Source organism: Cebus imitator, unplaced genomic scaffold (assembly GCF_001604975.1).
Source record: "Cebus imitator isolate Cc_AM_T3 unplaced genomic scaffold, Cebus_imitator-1.0 Scaffold83, whole genome shotgun sequence".
Taxonomy (NCBI): domain Eukaryota; kingdom Metazoa; phylum Chordata; class Mammalia; order Primates; family Cebidae; genus Cebus; species Cebus imitator.
In genome coordinates this window covers 5,532,626-5,553,307 of record NW_016107398.1, presented here as the reverse complement: position 1 = coordinate 5,553,307, position 20,682 = coordinate 5,532,626, and the positions used below count along the sequence as shown (strand labels likewise).

General features: G+C 42.3%; 1 protein-coding gene across 2 annotated transcripts in view; it reads left to right on the top strand.

The window, feature by feature from the left end:
* The first annotated feature begins 11,643 nt into the window (after positions 1 to 11,643).
* ESR2 (estrogen receptor 2) overlaps positions 11,644 to 20,682 on the top strand; it is a 69,516-nt gene continuing 60,477 nt past the window's right edge. The window contains exons 1-3 of one of the 2 annotated variants that reach the window (XM_037740448.1): positions 11,644 to 12,373; positions 12,834 to 13,054; positions 19,955 to 20,406. In XM_037740448.1, coding sequence (XP_037596376.1) covers positions 20,045 to 20,406 — 362 coding nt within the window. In that variant the 5' untranslated portion in view covers positions 11,644 to 12,373; positions 12,834 to 13,054; positions 19,955 to 20,044. The remainder of the gene's footprint in view (positions 12,374 to 12,833; positions 13,055 to 19,954; positions 20,407 to 20,682) is intronic. The other variant, XM_017533973.2, reaches the window with a different exon arrangement.

Below are 20,682 nucleotides of genomic sequence, written 5' to 3'. Positions count from 1 at the left end.
CCCGCCTCGGCCTCCCAAAGTGCTGGGATTACAGGCATGAGCCACCGTGCCCGGCCTACTTTATTTTATTTTGAGACAGAGTTTTGCTCTCGTTGCCCAGGCTGGAGTGCAATGGCGTGATCCTGGCTCACCACAACCTCTGCCTTCTGGGTTCAAGCGATTCTCCTGCCTCAGTCTCCCAAGTGGCTGGGATTACAGGCATGTGCCACCATGTCCGGCTAATTTTGTATTTGTAGTAGAGACTAGGTTTCTCCATGTTGGTCAGACTGGTCTCGAACTCCTGACCTCAGGTGATCCACCTGCATTGGCCTCTCAACATGCTGGGATTACAAGCATGAGCCACCACACCCAGCCGAACTGTGACTACTTTAATTTGTATAAAGTATTTTATATAGTATAATTTTTTAAATTAGCTTTAAATATTTTTGAGTTAAAATCTTGATATTTGTTAATTATGACTCGTATTTTGCCTATTTTTAAAAGCAGTTCACTTAATATTTTAGAAGAAAATAGCTCTTTGAAAACATTTAAAACCAGTTTTAACTTTTTAAATTTTAATTTTATATTTTTATTTATTGTTTGAGATGATGTCTCGCTGTATTGCCCAGGCTGGAGTGCAGTGGAACAATCATAGCTCATTAGAGCCTCAAACTCCTGGGCTCAAATCATCCTCCCACCTCAGCCTCCCAAGTAGCTAGGAATAGAGGCATGAATCACCACACCCAGGTAATTTTTAATATATATATATATATATATATATATATATATTTTTTTTTTTTTTTTGCATAGACATGGTCTCCCTGTGTTGCCCAGGCTGATCTTAAACTCCTGACTTCAGGTAATCCTCTTGCTTCAGCCTCCCAAAATGTTGGAGTTACAGGCGTCAGCTACTATGCCTCAGCTTTTAATTTACTTTTAAATATGTGAAATTAAATAATTCAAACTTAAAAGAATTCAAACTTTTTTTTAAATTTTTTTTTTTTTTATAACGGTGGGGTTTTACCATGTTGGTCAGGCTGGTCTTAAACTCCCGACCTCAGGTGATCTGCCCGCCTTGGCCTCCAAAGTGCTTGGATTACAGGTGTGAGCCACTATGCCCGGCCAAGAATTCAAACTTAAAGCTGTTGGAACTTTAAATAATTCTGAGCCTTGACAGGAGTATGGCTATACAGCCGGAGTCACATGGCCAGCTGCTGCAACTTCTGCCTGGTTTTTCCTATAGATAATTAAGATGAAACAGAGCCAGATAAGAACCCCTCAGGTGCCGGGCGCGGTGGCTCACGCCTGTAATCCCAGCACTTTGGGAGGCCGAGGCGTGTGGATCACGAGGTCAAGAGATCGAGACCATCCTGGTCAACATGGTGAAACCCCGTCTCTACTAAAAATACAAAAAATCAGCTGGGCATGGTGGCACGTGCCTGTAGTCCCAGCTACTCAGGAGGCTGAGGCAGGAGAATTGCCTGAACCCAGGAGGCGGAGGGTGCGGTGAGCCGATATCGTGCCATTGCACTCCAGCCTGGGTAACGAGAGCGAAACTCCGTCTCAAAAAAAAAAAAAAAGAACCCCTCAGATCATTGTCCTTCTTTATAGAGTAATAAAGTATTCTTACTTGGAATTTGGCAATCTATAATCAATCAAATTGCTGTGGCATATGCATTAGTCTTATACGAAAAGGATCTCACTCTGTTGCCCACGTTGCAGGGCAGTGGCACAATCATAGCTCATTGCAGCCTTGACCCACTGGGCTCAGGTGATCCTCCCACCTCAGCCTTCTGAGTAGCTGGGACTACAGGCGTGCACCCCCGTGCCAGGCTATTTTTTTGTAAAGATGGAGTTTTGCCATGTTGCTCAGCCTGTTTTTGAACTCCTGGGCTCAAGCAATCCACAGGCTTCAGCCTTCCAAAGAGCTGGGATTACAGGCGTGAGCCACTGCGCCTGGCCAAGGGAAATATTTTAGAAGCTTGGTTTTGGCAGAGAGGGGTAGTGGCTTTCTGTTGAACAGTTTAGAGGAGACTCTTGCTAATCCTTTAAAATGTGGGTTTACAATCAGACAGATGGACTTAAATCTGGCAGGTTTTTTTGTTATTAATCTTGGGCAAGTTGATTAACCTGCTTAGTCTCAATGTTCTCATCTGTACTTTTTAGGAGAATAATCATGCTCCCATTTTCTATGATTATTGTGAGGATTAATGATGTGTTCTTTGTAAAGGACTTGCTAGTGTTCCTACCACACTGTAAGGGAATTACACATAATTTATTCTTCTCCCCAGACTAAGAACAAGTCATCTGAATAAAGACCACATAAATCATCTTTAACCTAGACTCACTGTTCCTGTTCTTAACTTGAATCCTCTGACTCTAGAGAACACATCTTTGAAAAGATAAATTACAGAAAAGAGCTCATGACTTTACCTTCCCTCTCCTGCAGACCTCCTCAAATCCTCCCCTGGACTGCTGATCCCCTAAAATGAGAATCTGCCTGTTAGTCCCCTGCTCAAGTCTTTGAATGGCTTGCTGTTGCTGCAGAATAAAGTGAAAGCTCGTTAGCCTGGCATACAAGGTCCTCCTTAACCTGGCCTCTCGTGATCTTTCCTACTTCCACTCTGTCCCCACAACCAGTTTGGGTTGGGACCTCTGCCTCATGCTCTGTAGTGCACTGTGCCTGCTTCTAACAGAACCTGATCACATTGCACCGTATATGTGTGTGAATTTCCTTCCGAGAAACTGAGGGCAGCACCAGCCTCCTCAATTTCTTCTTAAGTTTTAATATCTGTTTTATGATTAGGAAATAGCTTCATGTGGTTCACAATAAAAATACATAAAAGGCAGCTGGGCACAGTGGCTCACGCCTGTAACCCCAGTGTAGCAGTGTGCCTTCTAAAAAGTTTCCCCAAGGCCTAGCCTGTTACCTATAGAAAAGTAAAACTGGAGGCGCCAGTCAGTTAACCTTTTCTTCTATTAAAATGCAGCATAATAGTTAAAGAAAAAGTTAATCTAAAAAGCCTGAGTCTCCCTCTTTACCAGCACTTTGAGAGGCCGAGGCAGACAGATCGCTTGAGTCCAGAAGTTCAAGACCAGCCTGGGTAATATGGCGAAACCCCGTCTCTACAAAAAATACAAAAAATTAGCCAGGCATGGTGGCCTAAGCCTGTAGTCCCAGCTACCCAGGAGGCTGAGGTGGAAGGATCACCTGAGCTCAGGAGGTTGAGGCTGCAGCGAGCTGAGATTGTGCCACTGCACTCCAGCCCAGGGTCAGAGTGAGACCCTGTCTTGAAAGAAAAAAAATTTTTAAATAGACACACACACAAAAGGAATGCAGTGAAAACTCTCTCCTACCTCTATTTCCTAGATATTCTATTCCCCTTCCAGGAGGAAACCAACTAATGTTAACAGTATTTTGTGTATCTTTCTAAAGATATCTTATGTGAATGTGTATGTGTATGTATTCTTTCTTTTGCCTTTATAAACAAATGGTAGTATATTTTTCATGCTGTTCTGCACTCTGATTTTCTTCCCATAAAGTATCTTGGCAATCTTTCTCAGTATATAGTGATTTTTTCATCTTTATATCTCAACATCTGGCACATGGTAAGCAAATTATAAATACTGAGTGAATGAAATATTAAATTAATAAAAAGGAAACTTTTGTGCTTCTATTGGAAATTAGCTCTCCTCTATATATTTCTTTTTTTTTTTTTTTTTTTTTTTTGAGACGGAGTTTCACTCATGTTACCCAGGCTGGAGTGCAATGGCGGGATCTCGGCTCACCGCAACCTCCGCCTCCTGGGTTCAGGCAATTCTCCTGCCTCAGCCTCCTGAGTAGCTGGGATTACAGGCACATGCCACCATACCCAGCTAATGTTTTGTATTTTTAGTAGAGACGGGGTTTCACCATGTTGACCAGGATGGTCTCGATCTCTTGACCTCGTGATCCACCCGCCTCGGCCTCCCAAAGTGCTGGGATTACAGGCTTGAGCCACCGCGCCTGGCCTCCTCTATATATTTCAACATGTTGCATATATGCAATGATCTAAAAACATAGAAATCGGACTTGTCTTACTCTTGCCTATCCACTAGAGGGAGACATCAACCTGCTGTGGAAAAGAACGATTAATTGAAGTCTTTAACTAGAAACTCTGAACCAACTCTGTAGCTGGTGATCCATGTTAGAATTTGAGCCCTTAATTCTATCCAGGACTGGAGGTTGTAGGGACAATAAAGGGAGTTAAATGCAGAAGGAGAATGCACATGGATTAGGGAACCAGAACACAGGTGAGCTTCAGCTTTTTTGTTAACAGCGAGACTAATTACTTACCCTGACTCAGTGATGTGCTAGTAAACTAGCTCTTAAAAAAAAAAAAAAAAAAAAAAAAAAAAAAAAAAAAAAAAAAAAAAAAAAAAAAAAAAAAAAAAAAAAAAAAAAAAAAAAAAAGCCCTAGGTTGCTGATTTGTATATAATGTTTATGAATTTCTGTAGAGAAAAAAACAATATTCAAATAGAGCCATGCACTGAAAACCAGAGAACAGCCAAGAAGTGTTCAGTTCAATCAGTGCCCTGTGTTCTTTGAAAAAAGAAGCCAACCTGAGCACCTGTGAGCTCCTCTCTGGCCAGGAGAAATCTGGAGTGTAATTATTCCACCATAGCCAAATTCAAGCCACTCTGGGTTTACCCACCGAATTACAAATTCCTTAAATATTTAACAGTAGGCTCTCTTGGCTGGGCGCAGTGGCTCATGCTTGTAATCCCAGCATGGTGGGAGGATTAACTAAGGTCAGGAGTTTGAGACCAGCCTGGCCAACATGGTGAAATCCCATCTCTACTAAAAATACAAAAAATTAGCTGGGTGTGGTAGTGGGTGCCTGTGGTTCCAGCTACTCGGGAGGCTGAGGCAGGAGAATTGCTCAAACCCAGGAGGCGGAGGTTGCAGTGAGCCGAGATCGGGCCACTGCGCTCCAGCCTGAGCAACAAAAGTGAAACTGCATGTCAAAAAACAAGACAAGAAAACAACAGTAGGCTCTCTTGAGCCAGCCTAAGCAGGCTCCTGCACACTGCTGAACTTTGTTGGGCCTTAGTCACTTTTCCTGTAAAGGGATGATAGATCTGCTCATTATATAGATCTATTACATAGAGGACACATAAGTTCTTTGAACACTTAAAGCAGTGATTCCTAAACTTCCCTGATCATGAAATCACCAAGTGGCATGTGTAAAATGAACATTCCCAGGTTCTGCCCCAGAGCACCTGGTTTAGAACATTTTGAGGGAGATGGCTGGGAATGTGTATTTTAAATAAGTGACCCAGGTGACTCCTGTGACCTGGGAAGTGTGGAAACACTGCTGTAAATTACTCTTATAATTGGGTCAGGTGTCAGGGGTCTTTCTCTAACTTCACAATTGGGTCTGCTTGAAGAGATGTATGCAGAGTTCTATAATACACTCCAGGCAGGCATTTAACCCCTCCACTATCTCCTCTGCCCTCAAAGCCCAAACTTCCCAAAGAGGAAAACCTGCTCCTTGCCCTCTCTTAGGCGAAGGCTTCTGTACACCTGGGAAGTCCTTCAATCTGAGATTCACTGGATTGTTTTCAAGCTACTAATTGAGAATTTACAAAGCATCAGGCACTTTTCAACAACTTGTCATTTCTTTGCCTCCTCATAACAATCCTATGAAGTAGCTTCTTGCACTATTCCCATTTTACAGAGAAAAATAAAAGAAGCCAGGAAAATGTCCAAGGGCACACAACTAGGAAGTGTTTGGGCTGAAACCCCGCCCTAGGCCCAAGCCTTGGAACTCTAAGCCTGGGTTCCAGCGCTGCACTGTGCAATTCTGATCTGTGTGCGCTAACTTCCTTGTGTTCTCTGTTCTCTCTGTAGAAATCCTAGGCTCTCTTCTCCCAACCACAAGGTTAGGCTGAAAGAGCAGATGGAGGCAGTTTGTAGTCTACAGGTGCCCTGAATGAAGCTTCTGGAGTACCAGAATGGAAGAATGAGGAACTCCAAGGGAAGGATTCAAGGCTAAGCCTATGCACCTGTAGAATTCAGACGAGACTCCAGAGGAGATCACCGCCCTCCAGTTAGCCCTGGTAAGCTCTGGGAGTTACTGTAAATCTCTCAGAGGAACCCAAACATGCAGGAATGTGACTTCTCACTATCTGAAAGTCCACAAAATTCCTGACTGCCCCCATTTATTTGTCACTTATCATTTGTAACCGGCATTGTAGGTCATCTTGTGCATTAGGGAGACCAGCAGTTCAGAGAGAATGGGTTTCGGTGTGAAACAGATCTGGTTTGAACCCTCTGCTACTTACTAGCTATTGGGCAAGTTACTTAAACTCTCTGAGTCTTACTCTTCTCATCTGTAAAATGGAAACATAAATAGTACCTACCTCATTGGATTGTTCTGAGGATAAAATGACACAGTGCAGGCACAGGATTCAGCTGAATGAATGGTAGTTATAGCCTCCTCCTACTCATATCCTCTGAGAGCAAACACCCTCATATTTCCTTGTGTCTCAGGTAGACACTTAAGCTATTATTGTTTTTCAGCATTAAGGGGGTCTTGTCACAAAGAGATAAATGCATCAGGGCATGAGGCAGTCTCAAAGAAAAGTGTTTTATGAAGGCATAAATGTAATGCTGAGTGTCAGAAAAAAATTTTTTTTTGAGGTGAGGTCTCTGTCACCCCAGGGTGAATTGCAGTGGTGTGATCTTAGCTCACTGCAGCCTCAACCTCCTGAGCTCAAGTGATCCTCCAGCCTCAGCCTTCTGAGTAGCTGGGACTACAGGTGCCACCACACCTAGTTAATTTTTGTATTTTTTGTAGAGATGGGTTTTCACCATGTTGCCCAGGGTGGTCTTGAACTCCCGGGTTCAAGCAATCCTCGAATCTTGGCCTCCCAAAGTGCTGGAATTGCAGGCATGAGCCACCACATCCCATCTGTCAGAAAAATTTTAAGGTGAAAATATAGAAGCTGTTAAGAATTTTCTCCCTTCAGTGGTATTTTAGACAGAGAGCAGGGAGGGTAGAGGTAGGAAAGGAAGAGATGAGGTCAGGTTGAAAACCTGTGAGACGCTAGCAGTGCAATATGGCGGACATTGACAGCCTCAGTGCTAGGAACACAGAAACTGAATCTCCTGCAAGGAGGGAGGTGTGCATCTACATGTAAGTCAGATGACCTGTGTTCCTAGGAGTGCAAATCTGGAAAACTCACCAGGTTTCCTTGTCAGTAAATTGGTGATAAAATCAACATCGTAGGGTTGGTGTGAAAATGCAGCATGATGTGGCCATGCACGTGCTTTTTAACTAGAAGCCAATGTCATGCTGGTGTGGCAGTTCTAGGAAGTTGTGGCTGCTGGCTCAGTAGCATATGTGGAGCAGGCTGAGGAAGCACTTGACTTGAATCTGAGCAGAGCCACTAAGAAGCTAGCTAAACTGCCTGGGCAGTGGAAAAATCCTATGTGGGGATGTAAAAGGAAGAGAAACAATGGAGGAAGAGAATGCAGAGTTCCTGGCCCACGGAACAGCATCGGTGATCCTTAAGTAGCTGCATGAGCTGCTTAGAGAAGTTCATTTTCTGGTTATAATTCCCAGCAAAGGAGAGGACTGAATAAGGCGAAGGAGAAAATTCCTTTCTCTGGTTAGGTTCATCAGATCAAGCAGTGACATATGTGAAGAAAGCACTTTCTATACACAAAAAATCAGGTCTGTATTTTTATAAAAACCGTTTCTGCAACGTGCGTCACTGGGGATTTAGTTGCTATTGGTCTAAAGTGTAATGTGAGGCATTTCTAGTAACTTCCATGATATGAACAAAGAAATTGAAAATGTTAGATACATTTGCAAGAAGATGTAGAAAAAACTTTAGTCAACAATTTTGAAATATTTTTTGAAATATTAAACTCTGTGGAACCAGACAGTGTTATCTATGGTCTCAAGCCGTGTCTGTCTACACCTTCTTTCTTTTTTGGTCTCATTTCAGGGAATATTACACTGGCTGACCTGTTGTTAATCTTATTCTGAGCCAGAAAAGGTAAGGAAGCTGCATTTTCAGAATTGCATTTGAGTAATTTGTGAAATTGCATATTACAATTTGCCACCATTTCTAACAGTCCTATAACTTTTTTTTTTCCCTCAACTGGGTGTTCATATTAATGCCAATGACCTCTAGGAGCTAGTTTCTCTTCTAGCTGGAGAGAATTGCTTCAGAGTTGGAAGTAAGGCCAAAAATGTGTATTCTTCATGTTTAATTGCAAATGCATAGAAAATTAGAAACTCAATGTATGCAAAAGATTTATGTGGAATTTAAGTACCTTCCAGGGGCAGTGGACAGGATAAAAAGTTATTTTTTACCTGTTTGTTTATAATTATCAAAGATCAAGACTGAGACAAATGAGGGTGATTTAGAAAGAGTTGGCTGCAGGTGCTGGTTGCTCAGGTGGTTCATTTAAACTGCAGGTCAGAGTAACCTTGTCTCATGGTTGTGGTGCTCAGGTATCAGGTTAGGTCTATCTTTCTGCTTATGTCCTTTGTTACTCTCTGAGGACTGCAGTCCAGCACAGATCAATAAAGACTAAGTTACATAAATATGCTCATAGATGGTCATTCCTAGACAAGAAATTGACATTTCATTCAACAATATCTGGGTTCTACGGGACAGACATGCCTCCATTTACGCAACAAATAAGAAAAGCATCTCAGTGACAGTGGGGAAAACATGGATGTGCAGGTAGGTAGGTAAAGTTGGGTTGGAACTTTCACTCTGCCACATGCATGTGGGTGACCTTATAAAAGAAATGTTTGCTCTCTAAGCCTCAGTTTTCCCATCTGTAAAATAGACAGTCCTGGGGAATTTTTGAGGATTAAATGAAATAAAAGTGAATCAACCTAGGCAAGCCTGACTACTGTGGTGTCCAGGCTAGAAAGATGCTCAATAAATATTAGGTTTGTTTTTATTTCTACAAAAAATGTGATCCTTAAGACTCTATCCAAATTCAAGTTTCAAATGTCAAATCACATTTTGTGAACTTTGATTCTTGTTCAGTTGAGGTGACCTCTGCATTATGAATTGGTAATCTCATCTTTCTTATTCACCAAAAGTATTATTGCAGGTTCAATGAATCTTTCCCCTTTCCTTTATTAAGTCCATAAGGGTAGGGTTTTATCTGTTAGATTCTCTTAAAACAGACCAATTTATGCCCACATAATTTGAATAAACCTGTTCCTATGATACTCTGGAGCAGATAAGAGTATTCCAGAACCCATATCCTCCTGCTTGGCCTCAAGCTCAGAGAGTAAAGCAATAATCCAAAGGCACCCTTAGGCATGACACCCTTCTAGACATCTGTAGGGTTCCTTCTTCCCCTCCACTTTTCATCTTAGCTTTTGCATTCCTGCTTTTGACAGAGTTTTGTTTTGCCTCTTGGTAGTTTCTTTCCTACAGAAAAATTTCCCCTACTCTTTCCCCCTGATCTTTCCAAGTAGAAGCCTTCAGCAATATTTGTTGAATGCCTGGATTATGCTAGGTGGGCATTATGGACCGTGGAAAATGCTGGAGATATAAGACATGCACTGTCCAATCGCAGCACAGGTTGTGTTGACAGGTAAGATGAGGGATTTGGGGAGGCAGTGTGCACATTCCACTGGGCTAATGTGCTCTTCACTTCAGGCTCTTGGCTTTGGGATGTATAAGACTTCACTAGACAGAGAAGGGCGAGATGAGAAGATGAGGAAGGTGCACCTTTATGGAGAGGCTTTCCTTCCTCTTCACGGCAAAACATACCTGTCCTACATTGACTTCCTTTGCTTTCCCAGGTAACATCTGGCTCATCTTGCAAGCTCATCTTACTAATCATAAATGCTAGTAAATTAATATTACCCATCATATATAACATGACTGAATTTTAACAATTCAATGCCTTATCCCCAAAATATGACTTAATGGTGAGGATTTCAGTCCCCATCGTAGGATACTTTGGAAGCAGGCAGTCATTTCAATGTCATGTGGGTGCCTCCTTAGGCCAGTCAGGGGTAAGGTGGAAATGAGGCTGGGACCCTGCTGAATAGAGGCATCGTCCTCAATACCAGGCTTCAGGGTGCTTTTTGGTCTACTCATTAATATGAACTACCTTGAGAATAATCCCTTCTTTGCTGTGGTCACAATTCAGGTAGAATTGGAATAATCATCCTCTCCACTCTGCATTAAACCAGGCAAAGGTTCCATCTCTGGGTACCATTGTCTTTCTTGATAGATAGGGTGAGTCAGAAGAAAATTTACTCACTCCCATTCATTTTCTGCTTATTATTTCCTGCAGTGAGGTTTCCTTGTATAATAAACAGCTTCTGTGGGTGTCTGAGTTGCTCTAGAAAGAGAACATGCTGTTCCTGTGTGTAGAATGCCTTATAAAGGAAGCATCACAGTGAACACAGAGCAGAAGCTTGCCTCACAGGTGGCAGGAGTTTGTCTGCAGTGTTCTGCATAGAGCAGAGTCAAGCTACCTTCACTTCTGATTGCAGGCATGAGGTAAATGGATCCTTGGCCTCTCTCCTGGATTCAAGTCCTTCTTAGCCACTGATAGGTCATGTGACCATAGGTAGGTTGTTTAACCTTCCTGATCATTCATTTTCTCAAGTATAAAATGGGGATAATAGAATTTGCCTCACAGGCTTGCATATAAAATAAGAATTTTTGGGAGAAAGTGGAGCATAAATGTCCAATAAGTGGTAGCTCTTTATGAAGCCACTGTTGTTACTGGGTTCCTTTCTCACTATGTGGCTTCAGGTAGCTGATAGAAGCTCTGTGAGCCTCAATTTCCTTATCTGAAAAGTGGAGTCAATATTATCTCACTGAGCTGGTGTGAGGATTAAATGAGATGCTGTGCAGGTGCTTAGCACACAGTCGGGTATGATGCTGATATTGAGAGATGTGTTTTCTTCACCCTCACCCATCTTTGTCTGCCTGTTGGCTCATGGTTGAAATTCCTTCATGATGGTTTCCATTTTCAGAGATATCTAGTTAACAAGTATACACCACCAAACGAAGCTGATTTTTTAAACCATCATTTAACATTTTCTCCATAGGGTGGCAAGGAGGAGGGAGTATATGGGGACTGGGTACCTTGAGAGACCCCAAGACAGGGGACAGAGAGGCTGAGATTGGCATGTTCTCTGCTGCAGTTACTTGCCAGTGACACACTCTTCCTGTCCAAACTAACTTATCTGCCTCAAGGAAAGACTGCCTTTCACCTGAAGAGAAACCAGGACTCACAGCTTTAATGAAAATTGGGGCCGGGTGCGGTGGCTCAAACCTGTAATCCCAGCACTTTGGGAAGCCGAGGCGGGTGGATCACGAGGTCAAGAGATCGAGACCATCCTGGTCAACATGGTGAAACCCCGTCTCTACTAAAAACTACAAAACATTAGCTGGGCATGGTGGCACATGCCTGTAATCCCAGCCACTCAGGAGGTTGAGGCAGGAGAATTGCCTGAACCCAGGAGGCGGAGGTTGCAGTGAGCCGAGATCATGCCATTGCACTCCAGCCTGGGTAACAAGAGCGAAACTCCGTCTCAAAAAAAAAAAAAAAAAAGAAAGAAAATTGGACTTGGGGCAGTGGAGGCTTTTCACAGCCACTGTTTTAGCTGAAGAAGCAGGTGCTTCTCCATCTTCGGAGCCTGTCTTCATTACCTGTGGACCTCATCCTTGTCAACCCAGAGCACACATGCCTCTCTATTTTGGCTAAACACCAAACAACTGAGGCTGGCACTGTAAAATGTTCCCTCCAAATGCCCCCTTGGTTTTCCTCAATTAGAGATCTGGATCACAACCCTCAAAAACCACGTCCCTTATGCCACCTGAGTAGATGGTTTGATGATTAATTAGGCACAGATGTGACACGAGTCTCACGATGGCCCATGGGTCACGTGATACTTTCCTTTTCATCATCATCAGCTGCCCTAAAGCCAGTTGAGACTGTGGTCCCAGTCTCACACCCTCGGAGTCCTGGGGTTTGTGAGGGGAACACCCCATTTAGCTGGGGGAACTGGGGCTGCCACCAGGGGGCGCGAGGGGCCCTCATCTGAGGAGGGAGTGGGCAGGTGCCTCCAGGGGGGAAGGGCGCCGCAGCCGGAGGCACAGGTCTTCGCGGTGCCACTTCCACCAAGTGAGTTCGAGGAAGTACCTGGGATGTTTGATATAACGCGAAAGGCCTTCCCAGCGAGCTCTTGAGAGCTGAGAACCCACGCCTTCCACCTCTAGCTCACGGCTTTGCCACTCCAGGACCTGAGGTTACGTTTGCTGCTGGGGATTTGACAAACCCAAAGCCTCTCTGGTTTCAGCACTGGATCCTAGAATCAGACTTCTGTACTGAATGACACCCATGTGAGTCAGGGGAGTCAGGGGCTGGGGACGTGATCATCGAAGTGTGGTCCCCAGACTGGCTGTATCAGTGCCAGCAACTCCCAGGACCTGGTTGGAAATGCATGCTCTCGGGCCCTACTCCAAACCCCTTAATCTGAGACTGGGGTTGCGGGGAGCGCCATCTGTGCGCCACTGTCCTTGTGGGTGGACCCGGAGGCGGCTCAAGGGTGTTCCCACTTCGGGGTCACGCGCGGCGCCGGCTGCTCCTGAGCCGGCTCCCCGGCTCGGTGGTCACGTGGGCTCAGGCACTACTCCCCTCTACCGTCCTCTCGGTCTTTAAAAGAAAAAGGGGCTTATCGTTAAGTCGCTGGTGATCTTTTCAGTTTCTCCGGCTGCTGGCTTTTTGGACACCCACTCCCCCGCCCGGAGGCAGCTGCAAGCGCGGAGGCTGCGAGAAATAACTGCCTCTTGAAACTTGCAGGGCGGAGAGCAGGCGGAGAGCGCTGGGCTGGGAAGGGACCACCCGAGCTGCGACGGGCCCCAGAGCTGCGGGGCAGGGCTGGCGCCCGGAGCCGGGGCTGCACGAGGAGCGCTCGCTTTCCTCAACAGGTGGCCGCGGGGCGCGTGCCGGGAGCCCCCTACTGCGGGAAAAGCACGTGTCCGCATTTTAGAGGAGGCAAGGCCGGTGTGTTTATCCGCAAGGTAAGCGCCCTTTCGCTCCAGGTGTAAAGATATTGTCTCATTTTGTTTGAAATCCTGCGGTGAGAAACCAGTCATTTTGAGAACAATAAAAGACAAAAAAAAACGATCACCAAAACCAACTGTATTGGAAGCTGCCGGAAAGATGGAAAATGCATGCTTTGATCAAATGTCTCTATTCAAGACACCGGCAAGTTAACTTCTTTAGTTTGTGCTTGTGAGCTCTGGATTGATTTTGCTAATATGAATGAAAGAAATGTTTTTTTCTACGGTTTTCCTCGGTGGATTTCCCTAGTGTGGATGAAATGACAGTGGAGTTGAACACACTTTCTGATTGAAGTTTGAGGACCTGGGAAGATGTACCTGTCTCAAACAGATGATAGGGGTTTTAAAATGTATGGGCATTCCTCAGCCATGTAAGCAAGCTGAGTTCCTCCTTTCCTGGGCTAAGCGCTATCTAGTATCCTTTATTTGCTGAAGAGGAGTTCAACTACTGCCCTCTAAGCCCCTCTGTGCTATTCTTATTGGAAGGATGATATTAAATCAAGTTAATGTCATTTTTGTGAAAAATAAAACTTTGACTTTTATTCAGGAAGATAAGGTCGATTTAATTTTACTTGCTGTTTAAAAAGCAGGATTGTGTTTTGGTGTGGTAGGCAACACTTGGGAGGAAAGAGTTTGCCTTATTTTGTTATATTTCTAGTATTGACATGAGCATTCCATTAGAAAGTTTTACTTTTGCTTTAAGTTTCATAACTCAGTGTCTAGTTTCCTTTGTGTGAGGGGAAAGATGTTTGCTATTTAAAAAGTGAACATGTGAAAGGAAAGGTTTTTCTGAGAGTGTTGTAAAAAGCAAATGTACTATGACTATGAAAACATGCTTCACATCTTTGACTCCTATTTTTTTCTGAAGAAAATCAATATATTTTGACATAAGTTCTAGAAGAAGGAAACTAATTCATCAATAGGCGTTAGAGCATACACCTTAGGATTGCATTTTACGTTCAAGCCTTTTTTTTTTTTAAGATGAATTTCTTGAACGTTCTAATTTTAAAAGCCATCAGATGCTTGTAATACTTAAGTCTTACTCAAGACATAGAAGTCTCTGAAATCAATTAACATGTTTAGGACACATTTCATAGTGTTCTGAGGGATGTGAATAAATCTAATCACCATTTACACTTCTCAAAATGTATTTATAATTCAGAAAAGGTAAATTTAGTAGTAAATTCAACTTATAACCATTTAATTAACATTTAATAGATATTGATATGTTCACTTTTAAAAATAAGACACTAACATTTTCTATAAATGATTCAACACGTAATGATTCAAAATACATCTTGTGATAATTTTAGTTGATGTTTTGAATCATTTTATAGGACATAAATATGGATAAAATATAAAATACTGAAGACTGAACTTGAAGTGTTTACTGGTAAGTTTTTGATAATACACCTGGAGCCTTTAAGAATTGTATCCTTGAACATTAGATTTCATAATTCAGGTGTCCAGCATTTTGTTTTATATGTAATAGTACTTTTAAATAATTAGGCTACTGCAGTATAACTTACATACAGTAAAATCTAGCCTCTGTAAGTGTACCTCTGTGAATCCTGACAGATGCAGTTATATAACCAGCACCACAGACAAGACACAAAACAATACCATCGCCCCAAAAGTCCCCTATGTACCTCTTTGTAGTCAACCCTCTCCACCTACCCCACTGCCCCTGAAAATCACTGATCTGTTTGCCGATTATGTAATTTTGCTCTTTTTTTTTTTTTTTCCAAAATGTTATACCACAAGTTTTGCTCTTTAGTATGTTTTTACTTAGGCATATTTTCCTTTCTTCACTTTTCTTGAAAGAAAAACCTGTTTTCCCCTTTTTATAGAATGAGTCAGTTTGTGGTATTTTTGTTTTAATTCTAGTACCTTGGGATAAATTAAGGCAAAGACAATGCTATTTGCAAATGGGAAACTAGAGACTTGAACTAAGTGTTAAATTCATATTGGACTAATAGATTTAGTTCTTAGCAGATTTAGATTCTATTGTGGTTTAAGCCTTTGGTTATGGTATATTATCATTGATTATCCTGAATTGAAATATGAGGCCATTAAAAGTTGTTATTTATATCATATTAATAGAATGCACCATTCTGTTATAATCTTTGAAATTTAAAACTTATTTCTGTATTTAAAAAAAACTTTCATTATAGCTGAGATTAAGAAAGCTACCTGAAATTGCATATTACCAAATAGTGAGAAGCAAAAGAGGGATTGAAAACAACAACTTGAAGACATTTAAAATGCAGAGTGATTACAATTGCTCAGGGTAAAATGTTTATCTTCATAGGAGCTTAGGTCTGTACCCAAATTACTTGTAGATGTCAGGATTTTTAAATTTCTGTGCTCATGCCTTGAAGTCTAGATTTTCCTTCAGGGTGCAGATGCAAAATCTTTTATAAACTAATAGTTTTCCTTGTTTAATACAGTATTCAATTCAGGATACAGTTAGGAGCCTGTTATTGGTAGTTATTTCTAATATATATGTGTGTGTGTGTGTGTGTGTGTGTGTGTGTGTGTGTGTGTATAAAGTAGATGTCTTTCCCCTTTTTCTTTTTTTCTATGAAAAACAGTCTCAGCTGGGTGTGGTGGCTCATGCCTATAATCCCAGCACTTTGGTAGGCTGAGGCAGATGGATCACAAGGTCAGGAGTTTGAGACCAGCCTGGCCAACATGGTAAAACCCCGTCTCTACTAAAGATACAAAAAATTAGCTGGGTGTGATGGTGTGCCTGTAATCCCAAGCTACTTGGGAGGCTGAGGCAGGAAAATTGCTTGAACCTGGGAAGTGAAGGTTGCAGTGAGCCTAGATTGTGCCGTTGCACTCCAGCCTGGGTGACAGGATGAGACTCTGTCTCAAAAAAAAAAAAAAAAAAAAAAAGGAAAACAGTCTGTATTTTAAATATGTAACTTACCTTGAATACCCAGTTAAAGTGGTAGTAACAAGGATATGCAGAGTGGCAAGTTTATGAGGAACTAGTTAGCCTTTCTAGCTGGAATTATGACAGATCTTGAAAATGAAGGACTTTTAGTGGAGAATCTTTGTGTAGGTGTACTTGACAGAGGGCAGGAGAGTTAGGGTGACCTGGAAAAACATTGCTGGACTTGTATATGTTTCCTCAAAGCCAGACTGCAGCATTTTGTTGGTAAATTGTTTCACGTTCTGTCAAACCCAGGGCTGGAAGGAGGTGTAGTGCGTTCAGCCTAACTTTGGATTGGTCGTGTCATCTTGAATCTCTTCACTCAGAATTTTCTCTAACCCTGTCCCAAATGAATATTTGAATTTGGTTCAGTTTCTGCAGAGCATTGTCTGTGGCTGTTGTGGGTATTAGGGAGGAGCAGAAACTTGCTGTCTAGAGAGAAGATGGATGAACTCTCTCCCATGCCTGCCTTTGAGGCTTTGTCCTCTTACTCTATTCAAGCCCTCAAAACTCTATTTCCTATCTAACTAAATAAGCGCCAATTGGTTACTAGGATAATTAACTTCTCCTCATTTTGGAAGGAAACAGGGTTTCTTGATATACATGTTCTTAAGAATTACATGCAAAACAGTTTTTTTAGACAGTCTTGCTCTTTCACCAGGCGCCAGGCTGGAGCGCCATAGGGCAATCTCGGCTCACTGCAAAAGTCTCAATATTTTGTTTTGAAAGAATATATTTAAAGGGGCCAGGAGTTTAAGACCAATCTGGGTAACACAGTGAGACTTGATCTCTACAAAAATTAAAAAATTAGCTGTGCACGATGGTGCATGCCTCCGCCTCCCAGCTTCATGCAATTCCCCTGCCTCAGCCTCCCAAGAAGCTGGGACTACAGGCCGCACCACCATGCCCAGCTAATTTTTGTATTTTAATAGAGGCGGGGTTTCACTGTGTTGGCCAGGATGGTCTTGATCTCTTGACCTCATGATTTGCCCACCTCAGCCTCCCAAAGTGCTGGGATTACAGGTGTGAGTCACCTCACCCCGCCACAAAACAGTTTTTAGTGATGAGTTCTGTGGTGATTTTGGAGTGTTTTATCTTCCTAATCAACATTAAATTGATTAAAAGTCTCAACATTTTGTTTTGAAAGAATATATTTAAAGAGGCTGGGTATGGTGGCTCATGCCTGTAATCTCAGCACTTTGGGAGGCCTAGGTGTGTGGATCACTTGAGACCAGGAATTTGATACCAGCCTGGTCAAATAATGAAACCCTGTCTCTAAGAATACAAACAATTAGCTGGGCATGGTGACTCATGCTGGTAATCCCAGCTACTCAGGAGGCTGAGGCATGAGAATTGCTCGAACCTGGACGGAGGTTACAGTGAGCTGAGATCATGCCACTACACTCTAGCCTGGACAACAAAGTAAAACTGTATCTCAAAAAATTTTTTTAAAAAGGGATACATTTAAAGATAATAATTGGCCAGGTGTGGTGGCTCAGGCCTGTGATCTCAGCACTTTGAGAGGCCAAGATGGGAGGACTGCTTAAGGCCAGGAGTTCAAGACCAGTCTGGGTAACACAGTGAGACTCGATCTCTACAAAAATTTAAAAATTAGCTGTGCATGATGGTGCATGCCTTTAGTCCCAGCTACTTGGGAAGCAGAGTTTGGAGAAGCCCTTGAGCCCAGGAGGTCAAGGCTGTAGTGGACCATGATCTTGCCACTGTATACCAGCCTGAGTTACAGAACAGAACAAGACCATGTCTCCAAAAAAAAAAAAAAAAAAAAACAACAAAAAAAAAAAAAAAAAAAAAAAAAAAGCTAGTAGTCACCAAATAGCTACTTACACACATCAAGGATTCTTGTTGCTTAAGAAATCTTTACCATGAAATTCCTTCTAGTTTCTACTTTGTGAGTGTGAAGTTTTTACTTCTATAGGGCACACAAATGTGAGGCAATTGAACTGAATGCTTGGGAAAGTGTGATGGCAGATGGAAGAGGAATAGGGATGAGCTGTCAGAGTCTTCCTACTCTGCAAGATTGAGAATATGGCATCAGGAATATGTGACATTTGTCTGCACACATAGTGTTGTCAGGCTCCCTACAGCCCAGCTATCTGGACTCTAGCGGGGGATGGATTTCTTTTTTTTTTTTTTTTTTTGAGTCGGAGTTTCGCTCTCGTTACCCAGGCTGTAGTGCAATGGCGCGATCTCGGCTCACCGCAACCTCCGCCTCCTGGGTTCAGGCAATTCTCCTGCCTCAGCCTCCTGAGTAGCTGGGATTACAGGCACACGCCACCAGGCCCAGCTGATTTTTTGTATTTTTAGTAGAGACGGGGTTTCACCATGTTGACCAGGATGGTCTCGATCTCTTGACTTCGTGATCCACCCGCCTCGGCCTCCCAAAGTGCTGGGATTACAGGTGTGAGCCACCGCGCCCGGCCGCGGGGGATGGATTTCTATAGAACAGAAATCAAAGAGTAAAATTAGGGGGCAAAAATCTTCAGGGTGGCCATAAAGACATTGTAACTTGTCTAGAAATTCCAACCAACACTATATGTGTATCCAATGACATACCAATAGTCTGGCTTCATCCTCTTGGATGTGTAATAATACCTTACCAGAATCCTTTCACAGACATTATCTCATTTCGTTCTCGGAGCACTGTGAAAAGGCACAGCCCCAAATCAGTACCCATTTCTACTGAAGATGTGGCAGCTCAGGGAGTTCGTGGATTTGTCTAAGACTGCCTGGCTTTCAGGCAGAGCTGGGGCTACAATGAATGTTCTGCTCTGGCCACTGATATAAATATATATAAGAACAGGCTTGATGGTGGCTGACTTCTTATTAACAAAATTTATAGGTGCTTTGATAAAAATAAGTCTAGTCTTTTTGGAGTGTCTTTCTGCCATTTCTAGGGCCAACCTTTTTCTTCTTCACAGAATCACTATCAATATTTGGAATTTTAAATATTTTTGTTTTAGTTCAAAAGCTATAGTATGTTCCCCAGCTGGTACAGTAGAACACCATGCATAATCCCATGTGTACAAAAAGCTTTATGGCTGAATTCAGATGTGACTTGAGAGGGCCAAACACAGGTGTGTGTGCTGGGGGAGTGAGAGGGAAATCTCTGGACAGAACGCGAGGGCTGTTCACCACCCAGGATGGGGACTAATTAAAGAAAATTGACATGCAAATAAATAATTCTTAGAATCAGGATACTGGGTACTGGTTCTTTGGTTGCCCAGGTGAAATTCCATGCCAGGCCCAACAATTAAACTCTTTAGAGACCACTTTTTCCTGTTGTACCAGACATTGTGGTTACTGAGGCCATGTTTGGATATTTAAACCGTGTGTTGGGAAAACTCTGCCCTACAATGTTAAAGAAATTAAATCTTTTGGGGAGTCTTTCCTTTGACCATTTTATATCTCTGTTTTAAAGTAGGGCTACTCAACCAGAATGGATTTGTTTATTCATTCTTATAGACCTCTGGGAAAAAAGACCCCTCTTTTTGCTACCTGTTCTCCTGTCTCACAGACTATTAAAATGGTTTAAGTGCATTGCTCCTTTCTCTTTTTATGGCTTTGTTTAGGAAGAAAAACTCTTTGCATTGGCTACCAAGTTCCTGATTATTTAAGGCCACTGACAGATAGTTGTCATGTGAATCTGATCTGAAATATATCCAGACAAAAAGCACCTAGCCTCTTAATGACTCTCCAGAAGTCAGTTCTGGAGAACTGAGTTTCATGCTCACATTTCAACTCTTCTGATGTTCATATTTTCATATGTATTTTTCAGGATGTATTTTTAGTCTCATAAAAGTGTACGGTTTTTTTTTTTTTTTTAATAAAAAGGTTTAAATTTTCATAGTTACACCTGTAGCTCTAACTAACTTGGCAATGTCTGTTTTTCTTTACAGTCATTAAACTTACCCAAGAATCTTTGACGACATTATAATGCCCTTTGTGCCTCTTCTCGCGAGGTGTTATCCCAGCTGTTATCTCAAGATATGGATATAAAAAACTCACCATCCAGCCTTAATTCTCCTTCTTCCTACAATTTCGGTCAATCCATCTTACCCTTGGAGCATGGCCCTATATACATACCTTCCTCCTATGTAGAGAGCCACCATGAATATCCGGCCATGACATTCTATAGCCCTGCTGTGATGAATTACAGCATTCCCAGCAGTGTTACTAACTTGGAAGATGGGCCTGGTCGGCAGATCACAAGCCCAAATATGCTGTGGTCAACACCTGGGCACCTTTCTCCTTTAGCTGTCCATCACCAGTTATCACATCTGTATGCAGAACCTCAAAAGAGTCCCTGGTGTGAAGCAAGATCACTAGAACACACCTTACCTGTAAGCAGGTAAGTCCAGTCTTCATTCTGAATTATAGTTCCTGGGCATTTCTCAAATCACTTTATGGTTTAGTGAGAAGAAAATGATATGCTAGACAAAGTCTTTATTAATTACATAGTTTACTTAGAGCACCCAAAACATAGAATGCCCTGTTCTATTCTGATGTTCTAGGTCTCATTAAAAAGTGGTATGTGTACATCAATGTTGTAGGGAGAATTTGCTATTGAGACTATTGTCTTTATACAGTAAAGACTGAAGTTACTTTTTTTTTTTTTTTTTTTTTT